A 10,599-nucleotide genomic window follows, 5' to 3' on the forward strand; every position below is an offset into this window, starting at 1 on the left:
TTGAGTTAGAAAACATAGTTATTTTTTAATCAAGATTTTAAAATCTCAAAACAAAAAGGAGATATATATGTTTATTAAAGAAGTCTCGTACTTGGAAGAGCTTTACTTAAAAATGGAAATTCGTTAGCAAGTTTCGTGTTAGATAGTAAATAAAACTCGAATTCTCATTATGTTGCCCGATAGCTATATACACTATAAAAAAGGGGAACTCGTTAGCAAGTTTTGTGTTAGATAATAAGTTTTGAAAACGGTATTGGGTATCTCACACACTACAAGAATTCTGATCTCTGACGATTATAAATGACTGCCTAAACCAACGACTATTGATTTCAGTCGCCAAATTGTCGACCACACAAATTCGTACACTAATTAAGAATGGCGATTGAATGTATGGTCAGGCGACTAATTAACTAATCGTTGATGATTTTACTAACTAATCTAATTAGCATTTGTTATTAATTTTATCTTTATGAGGGTGCAAACTCACGACTCACATCGGTGGTGTAAAGATGAAAGAAGATCTTTATAAGTGTTCACCAAATATAATAGTACGAGGTCTTTTGGGAAGGTGCCTAAGAGTAAATCTGTCAGCGAGGGTTTGGTCCTAAGTGAACAATATCGTACTATTATGAATTCCATGGACACCGACTGTAACACTCCAAATTATTGAGAATAAAGTTATCCCACATCGGTGGGTCGGGTTGTTACACAACACATGCCCAACAAAAGATATCGACGGTTCCACATAACAAATGCCTTTAGAGCCGAAGGTTCAACTTGGGCCTAAGCCTTATGGGCCATGACGTACAAATGGTGGAGCTCGAAGAGGTGGACAACATGCAACCCAATCATCCGCGGACCCTGGACAAGTAGGCTCGATTTTGAAGACTGTTTGTATGGTACGTTGGTGAAGCATCACTCCAGGTTTCATGACCTTAACAATATTCTTAGCTCGGAGTGTAGTCTTGAGTAAGACCGGTCTAGGGTAAAATGGATAAAAATGTGTCATAAGTCTTATGGGACACCGACTATAACACCCCAAGTTATTGAGAATAAAGTTATCCCACATCGGTGGGTCGGGTTGTTACACAGCACAGGCCCAATAAAAGATATCGACGGTTCCACATAACAAGTGTCTTTAGAGCCGAAGGTTCAACTTGGGCCTAAGCCTTATGGGCCATGACGTACAAATGGTGGAGCTCGAAGAGGTGGACAACATGCAACACAATCATCCGCGGACCCTGGACACGTAGGCTTGATTTTGAAGACTGTTTGTATGGTACGTTGGTGAAGCATCACTCCAGGTCATGAAAGTGACTTTAACAATATTCTTAGCTCGGAGTATAGTCTTGAGTAAGATCGGTCTAGGGTAAAATGGATAAAAATGTGTCATGAGTCTTGTGGGACGCTAGAGACCGTTTGTGTACTAGAACTGCTAATCAAGTAGGCCCTTTATCGGGTGGCGCAAGTCTGGTGAGTCTAGATTGGATGCCAGATGTCGTTGTGTTCTAGAACTTCAGAATTAAATGATGGACACGATACAATGTATATTGGAGGTAGAGGAGTTCAATATGCATGTGTAGCATAGTCTCAAGTGGGACACATTGACATGCAGGATCAGAAGCATGTGAGAGCACTCACTTGACTAGACGATGATATGTAGTGCAGACATGGCTAGGTAGTATGGTGTGTTGGTTAAGGGGAGATTATCAAGATTTGATGATGCTTTGGAGTGCCCAGAAATTGGTTGGGGTTTGGGTGTGGGGTGTTTCGAGTTCTCCATGGAGATCAAGGTTCGAGTTAAGATGGTGGTCCTTGGTTTGAACGAAGGAGTGTTAGAGTGCAAACTCATCTTTCACATTGATGTAAATATGGAAAAACATTTTTATAAGTTTTCCACCAAATATAACATTACGAGGCTTTTCAGGAAAGAATGTAAAAATAAATTCGTGGGAACATAGCCTAAAACAGGCAACATTGTACTATTATAGTATTATGACCCGTAGACAACAGATAACAATGCAACAAAGGCCCGACACAAAGAATTGACAGTTTCACACAAGAGTCTTATCCCATGTATATTATCCTGTTTAACTCACAAATAGGATCCTACATCGTGTTGTACAGTAGCATTGTACAACGGGCCCATATATATAACTAAGCCCAATAAAAATAACAATAAATTCTACGCATCTCCTTTTTCCCTAATTCTGATTTCTCTTCAGTCGACAACCCCTTTTCTTTCCCTTCTCTAAATTTCTCTTAAACGACAGTCGACAAATTTCTTTTCTCCATAATTTTGATTCTAAAATGGTGAAAGAAAAGCAATTTACATCATCAAGGAGGAAAAACACATTTAACAATATTTCGTGAACGAGAAGCAATTTATATCATCGGAAAAATGCATCTAACAATACTTTGAGGTAAATTTCTACACCAATCATACGAACTATTATTAAAAGAATACGAACTAAAAAATACGAGCATCTAAGAATACGAGCTATTAAGATAAGAATACGAGCTAATGTAAAAAGAATACGAGCTTAAAAGGATCACGAACTTAAAAAAACGAGCACATAAGAATACGAGCTATTAAGATAAGAATACGAGCTAAAATAAAAGAACATGAGCTTAAAAATACGAGCACATAAGAATACGAACTATTAAGATAAGAATACGAGTTAATGTAAAAAGAATACGAGCTTAAAAGGATCAAGAGCTTTAAAATACGAGCAAATTAGAATACGAGTTATAAAGATAAGAATACGAGCTAATGTAAAAAGAATACGAGTTTCAACTATTTTCATGCATTATAAATTTTGGATAAAAAAATTCCTTTCATGTCATATGATTTGTTCCGCATAGTCAATTAATTATTTAATTATAATAATTTAAGAGAGAATATGATTCATTAGTTGGATGATGGAGGAAGATGGAGAGGAGTTAGAAAAATATAGAAGCAGTCAGAGGAGAGAAGAGGGATTGAATTGAAAATTGGATTACGTTAAATTTTTTTTTTTTTTTTGTAAAAGTATTTGAAAAAGTACTAAAATAATACCCTTGGATGTACAGTTGTATAGTCTTGGAACTGTGTTTAACTTTAGTGATCATATTATTAACAACTTTTGTTTCAAAATTTGTTATTGTTTCAAAATTTGTTATAGTTATGAGTGGTGTAATAAACTGCGATGGTAATGATCTCTGAAAGCTCGTAAGCTATACGTTGATGTCACTCCATGACTTATCTGATGTGTTAATAAGTCCGTAAGGGTGGAGTTTAGTGGCTAAAATTTTAGTGAAATTCCCATAAAACTCAGGTTCAAGTCTCTTCAAGAGCAATTTTGTGGAATATGTATTGCATGAGGCTATGCTTTCGAGCTTGTCACTTTCGAATGACTTACCTGATATACGTGGTTTGCAAGGTATCACATATACTCAAAGATTTACCCAGTGTACACCAAAAATAGCTGCTATAGATCCTCCATCACAAAAAAAATGATCTCCATCGCCTCGGTCCATAAAATTGTTTACACTAATTTTAATCTTTAGTAAAGGGAATTTCAAGAACCACAGCCCATCACATAGACATTAATAGGGCTGAGCAAAAAAGCTCGAACCGTATTTTTAAAACGAAATCGAACCGAAAATCGAATTGTGGTGTCCGAATATTCGGTTTTTTTTCCGGTGCGGTAACCGAACCGGATTTTTTACTATAAAAGCGGAGCGGATTCGGTTGTAGAAAATTTAAAACCGGGGACCGGTTTTTAAACCGGTTTCTTTATTTTTATTTTTTCGAAACCAACTGGTTTCTTTTTTAGAAACTAAAAGTCCAAAACAATGTAAATTCAAAACCGGAGATCGGTTTTTAAACCGGTAACCTAATTTTTCTATGTGTTTCTACGCATTTAATTGTGGATCTTTCTTGAAACCGGTTATAAAAACCGGAGCGGGTAAACCGGTTTACGGATCCGGTTTTAAAATTTCGAAAAAACCGGTTAACCGGATTAATCCGGAGCGGATTCGGTTTAGAAAAAAAACCATTTTTTAAAACCGGTTACCGAACCGGTTTGCAAAACCGGAGCGAATAACCGGTTTTGCTCAGCCCTAGACATTATACCAAGTCATGAAGAAATATTTATAGAACATTACTAATAGGAATATTTATAATAGTTGGACCTCAACCATAACCTTAAGGTTATAATTGAGGTCCAACTATTATAAATATTCCTATTAATTACGACAATAATTGAACTTCTCACAAGTCACAATAGTACTTATTAGGTATATATATTACAAAATGCACACGTTCGATATAGATATAAATAAATTGCAAATGTACACAGTACACAGTATGTACAAACCAAATGCTTTCAATTCAAAACGTTACACAACGATAGTCGATGGAGTCATCATCATAGGAGCAGTTCCGACATGGAGGAGGAGCAACTTGATTGTCAGGTCTTTTTTTTATGCCAACTATAAATGGAATAGAAAGTTTGTATAATAGTTAAGCAGAGGAGGAACCCCGCAGCAATCAAGGAGATGACAGTCCATGGGGATTTCAAGTAACTCGTAATGAAAGACATCTTGTACCTTCTGAGACTAAAATTAGCAAACGCGTCAATCTGATCACATAAATTCTTGAATTTGAAGACGGAGAGGAAAACTTCCTTGTTCACATTGCGAAAGATGGTTGGACCGTCCGCCCTACTACTCATCTCATTCACTATAATTCCCTTCCTTTCGAGTAATGCTAGATCCTTTCGGGTCTGTACTAAGTGCATCATTACCATGACATATGAAGAGAAAAAGTCCGCTTCATCAGGTGTGACATTACATGCGAGATGTCCATACGCCAAAAGGTTGATCATCAGTGTCTCGGTCGAATCATGTAAAACCAAAGCTGGAATTCGGAACACTCCATCGGAGAAATCCAAAGCTAGCAAGTTTACCCCTTCTGCCTTTCGGAAACTCACTCCAGCAGCACTGAGCTGGGTAGCACTTCGCAGTTGAATCGATCTTGGTGAGCTGTCCAATAACGAGAAACGATCTTCTTCTGTCACATCAACATCATCATCATTACTCGTACCAATTCTCAGGTGACAGCATCTTACAAGATCGAGCAGATGGGGGCAATTATCAGTTGTCAGAATGTCTTCCGGAATCTGGCTTGGAGGATCCGGGGTTAGTCGAACCAAGCGCATCATGTTGACACACATATTCTTCATATTACTGTTGTCGTCCTGGGCCTGGGCCTGGGCCTGGGCCTGGGAGGTAACATCCAGCAGTCCCTTGATTGCAAACAAGGGTAGTTGGTTCTCCACTAAAGCTGCGTCCCTGCGCATAGACCAGAATATCATATTATCATTCTTCGGACAATCCTCAGTCGAATTTACCAAACGACGAAAGAACTCGAGTAGGAAACACACATCCACCAGCACAATCCTTCCAACTTCTTCTTTCGAAAATGACCCGTCTATTGTATTGTAACAATTGTGTATCTTCTCCAAGTGTTCTGTTACGAATGCCTTACACTCTGATAAGATTTCCTTACCGTGTTCAGTAGTACTAAGCAGACGAAACATGTATTCCTTTTTTGTTCGGTCTATTAACGCCGTGCTCAAGAACTCACGGACAGGAGGCCCTAAAGAGACACACTGGGGTACGTATGCTTTTGGGTTTACATCAAAATTCTTCTTTGGAATACGGACGAAGGCTGATTGCGGAGGAGCCTCTAAAATAATTCTCTTCAGATTATCTATGGTTATTTCTTCCAGACAGGCCTGTAGACAACAGAGGACCTTTGTTATATACTCCCTCTGTCCCGGTCATTTGTTGTCCTTTTCCATTTTTGGGTGTCTCAGTCATTTGTTGTCCTTTCTATTTTAAGAATGAACTTGATGAGTAATTTGATCATTCACACCCAATTTGTTCCACTTGTCATTTAGCTATTGGCCATCTCCTCTTTTCTTGGTCTTTGTGCCAAAACCAAAGGACAATAAATGACCGGGACGGAGGGAGTATGTCGGGAGTGGTCCGGACATCCGCACTCCAACTAGTAGGAAATAAATATAATTGTTGAGCCTAGACCTATACTCGGGCCGGGCTAGGGGCGGGTCAGGCTCTTCTGGTCAGCCCCGAGCCAGGCCAGGGGGAGGTGCGGGCTTGGCCGGGCCGGGATATGCTTGACCCGGACCGGGCCTGAGGCAAGCCGAGGGTGGACCGGGCTGGAATTTTAGGACCAGACCCGGGCCATGCCGGGCCGAATCAGGCCAAGTTGCATAACATAACGGGCCAAGTCGAATCGGGTCCGGGTTGGGTCAGCCCGGGCTGATGGCCAGCTCTAGTTGAGCCTCAACCATCACTCCAACCCGGCTGCACTTTCATATAGTCTAAATATTCATACACGAATGTAATATTTTAGCCTCTCCCCCTTGATGGCTTCTAAAATTCAATTTTTTTTTTTCTAAAATGGGGTATGTAACAAAGTAAAGGAAAACATTACGTTAGGGGGGAGTTGAACCAGAGGTTTCTTACCTATACTGTGCATACTCTAACCAACAGACCAAGGTAACTATTGCGATAAATAGTATACTCACACATTTTAATATCGGTTACAAAAACGCAGCCAGTAACAAATACTTGGTAACTCATTTAAAGTTTACACGCTACAATTAAATACGGAGTATAAAAATTTGCTTGCTCTGGTGGTAGATCTGTAGTACAAACTATGCTAGATGTAGTCATGTAGCCACAAGGTCTATGGTTTGATTCCAAATTAAATAACTTCAATTTTTGTTTTAAATTTTTTTTTTTCGTCTACTATGGGCACTCAGCGAATGGACGACCGGAACACAAGTCGCTTTCCGGCCAACCGACCTTAATTCAAGTCACAGCTTCGCCAAAACCGAGCCTACGTGGACCCATTTTTGGCAGTGGCGGAGCCAGGATTTTAAGGCAGCGAGGGCGAAAGGGAAATATTATAAGGGGGGCTCGAAAAAATTCGAAAATTTTAAATAAATTTTTTGAAATTTTCAAACTTCAGCAGGGGCGACCGCCCCTGCTAGCCCCCCCTCGCTCCACCACTGATTTTTGGTAATTACTTTCAAAATAACCCAAATTCGTTAAATACTTTGTTACATAACCCTATTTTAGAAAAAAATTCCAATAACAAAGTGGTCATATACCACTTTGAAGCTTAGATAAAACATGAAATCGTTACAAATGTATTTTTGGCTAAAATTGATTTTACACAATATTGTGCAAAACATATCAAAATTACAAGAAATATATAGAAATAAAAGGGTTATTTCAATAGAGGGAAAATATAATTTATGGCCGTCATTTAAATATATATAAAAAAATGTCACTCAGATGGCTAAGTAGTGATTTGTACTATAAAAAAAAGAATAATATAAAAAAATGTGTATAGAAAATTGTTATTTGAAAAAAGCCAACTCTAAAAAGAGTATATTCTGCAATTTTTTTCCTCATTTACTTGGTTTCAAAAGTCACTTTTGTAAGTGTAATACTACGGTTTTATGAGTCTTTGGGTACTCTATTGAGTGGGGCTTACTCTGTCGAGTAAGTATGTTTTGGTAAACGAAACAGTGTTCTGTCTGTAGGGTACTCGATCGAGTAGCCTTGGCACTCGATCGAGTAAGCGGCACTCGATCGAGTATGTTACTTACTCGATCGAGTAAGTTGGTTATCGGGTAATATTTTGACGGGTTTTGTTAATAATGCAAATTAATATATATAATACGCCGTTATCTTTCATAAACACTTTTAGAAACCTAATACACTCAAAAAGAGATTGCAAACTACGTTGTTCTCTCCATTCGCATTATTGGCAAATCCCGGAGCTAGAGAGGTCGGATTTCGTTGTTCTTTGCATCATAGTGATCCTTGCGTCAAGGGTAAGATCCACGTACCATTTTTTATAGCCTTTGGTTGACTTTGTTTAAGCCCTAATTTTGGGAAATGGGGATTTGTATGATTTGTGGTGTTAGTAGTGGTTGTATGATTATGTGAATAGGAGGAGGATTCGTAGAAGAAAGATTTTGAGACAGCTGCTAGATCGTCTGATGTTGGTGTTGCATTCCAGGTAAGGTTTTCCCTACTCAGTATTAGTTACATGATATGTGTGGTGATTGTGTTGTAGATAGTGATTGTTGATTGATTCAGACGGTTGTGATTGTATATTGTTGATTGATTCAGACGGCTGTTGATTTTGGTGTTATGGTTATTGTTTATCTGTCTGTGTTCTTCGGGATGCGTCCCTGGCTGAGTGGAGTCACTTGCGAGAGTGGATTCACGCCCTTAATTCGCCTCCTATGGAACCCGCCACAGCAGGGATGTGCACATTAATGAACATGGGTTTATCGCTCGATGGAGATGAGCGGGGCTTAGGTGGGAACGGCTGCGGTCCCCCACTGGTGGCGAGGAGTAACCTGTTGCGATGGGTACTCTGGCAGGCTACACACTTTAGTGTATAGTCAGTTGTGTGAAGATTGGAGATGGAGACTGGGGTTGTGTTGAGCTGTTTGAACTGTTTGTGTACTTGTTTCATTGTGGCTTTGTTTTTGTGTAATTAGTACTGACCCCGTTTAAATGTTTTAAAAACTGTGGTGATCCATTCGGGGGTGGTGAGCAGTTATTGAGCAGGTATGAGCTGATGCGTATGGGATAATCGGGAGGAGTCACCACGATGCGATTTAGAAGTCTTCCATTTGTGTTTGATAGTTTTATAGTCTTTTGATAGTAGACAGTTTTGGAGAACTTGTATCTCTTTATCAGTTTTGATTTTTGGCATGTAATCACATTAAACGTTATTTACTATTTAAATATGTTTCTTTATTGTCTTATGATTATCATTGCCTCGGGTAACCGAGATGGTAGCACTTCCATACCTTAAGTGGTCCTAATAAGGCACTTGGAGTATGGGGTGTTACAGTAAGGTAGTTATATCAATTGAGAGTATCTAATAGTGGCAAGTAACCAACATATGTAACTTGTCTTAGAGTATCTACAATGGTTGGACAAAAGGATTTGCTTGCAATTTTAAGAAATTGTAAGCTAGTAGCTCAACCATTGAAGTTGTCCATGTAGATTGGCTTTGTTCAAATAATTTTAATCTAGTAGCTCCATGAAACTATTTTCTTAAATGGACCCACAAGAAGAACATAAACAATAGAAAAATAGTTGTCTCATTTATAAAGTTTTTATTTTATATTTAGAAATTAAGAATTAAATAAATAAATAGAAAAGTGTGTTAGGTGGGTCTCATCAAGCTACTAGTAAGTAAATTGGCTTTACCATTGGAGTAACTTGGAACTTGTAGCTTGAAATCGTTGTTGCTCAAAAAAATGATGTGACAAAGGTAAGCTAGTACCATTTGAGATGCTCTACCAAGTCAAATTATCAAGCTACAATGCTTTCTACCTACTTACTTCTCCCGGCCAAACTACCAAATTGGTAAAAAAAGTGAATGGTTGTTGCCAAATTGGTAAAAAAAGTTTTACATGTGACAAATTGGTAAAAAAAACTAATGGAAAGTGACAAATTGGCCAAAAATGTTGCACTTTAACAAATACTCTATCATTGCAACTAGATTTGACAAAACTACCCTTATTGAATTAGTAAACTAAAAAAAAAAAAAACATTATCCGAGACTCGTCATTAGAAACTATGACCCGAAACTTAAATTTAATAGACCTAACGGTTGATTTTTAATATTTCAGGAGAGTCTCCAAATTACTCGTAAACATTAATTTTAATCCAATTTTTATTTTCAAGCAAACAGTCTTCGGATCGCATGTGGATTTTCTTAGGATGATAGGACGCCTGAATCCAGAAAAAAGTCGAGTTGGTTCGGGTTGACCTTGTAAGTAGACCTGAAAAAACGACCTTGCCCGATTAACTCGACTCGAAAAGGCCGACCCGAGATCCAAAATTTATCAGAACTACAACTCCAAAATTTAACCCGAAACCCGATTGACCTGACACGACCCGAACTTTGTTAACTAGGATCTGACCCGACGCGATCCTAAATGACCAAATCCGAAACCCTGAACCGAAAATGACGCAAAAAATGTAACTCTAATTGAACAAATCAATGACTAATTTAAAAACACACTTAGGCCCTATTTAGTAAACAGCGGATTAATTTCAGCATAAGCAGATTGCAAAAGCAGATTATAAATGACAGATTTTATCAGAAGGTTTGACTAGCATATTATAATTAGCAGAATTAATTTGAGTGTTTGGTAATTGGCGGATTACGATTAGTAGATTGTTAGTTTTCTTTGTAAAATGGAGAAAAATTTCTTATTTTACAATATGCTCGAGTAAGCAGCATATTGTAAAACAGCATATTGACCCTTAATATGCTGTTTCAATATGTTGTTTACCAAACACTAAAATTAGCATATTGATTGGTCAAACATGCTAAAATCCTTGAATATGCTAAAAATTAGGCAATATGCCGTTTACCAAACAACGCCTTAATATAATTTACGTTATAATAAAGAATCAATTATCAAAATTAAACTAAAAATAGGTAATAGTATTAAACGTACTTTTTTTTCTCTTAACCAT

The 10,599-nt window shown here is 37.9% G+C and overlaps 1 protein-coding gene across 1 annotated transcript; it reads right to left on the reverse strand.

The window, feature by feature from the left end:
* Window positions 1-4,454: 4,454 nt before the first annotated feature.
* LOC141608787 (putative UPF0481 protein At3g02645) lies at window positions 4,455-5,585 on the reverse strand. Its single transcript, XM_074428131.1, has one exon. The coding sequence runs from the start codon at window positions 5,583-5,585 to the stop codon at window positions 4,455-4,457; it is 1,131 nt and encodes a 376-aa protein (XP_074284232.1).
* Between the last annotated feature and the right edge of the window lie 5,014 nt (window positions 5,586-10,599).

This window comes from Silene latifolia, chromosome 10, assembly GCF_048544455.1.
Source record: "Silene latifolia isolate original U9 population chromosome 10, ASM4854445v1, whole genome shotgun sequence".
Classification (NCBI taxonomy): domain Eukaryota; kingdom Viridiplantae; phylum Streptophyta; class Magnoliopsida; order Caryophyllales; family Caryophyllaceae; genus Silene; species Silene latifolia.

Bases quoted from the DNA above. Each gene is read 5' to 3' on its own strand.
- LOC141608787 (XM_074428131.1), bottom strand. From the start codon at position 5,585: ATGTTTCGTCTGCTTAGTACTACTGAACACGGTAAGGAAATCTTATCA.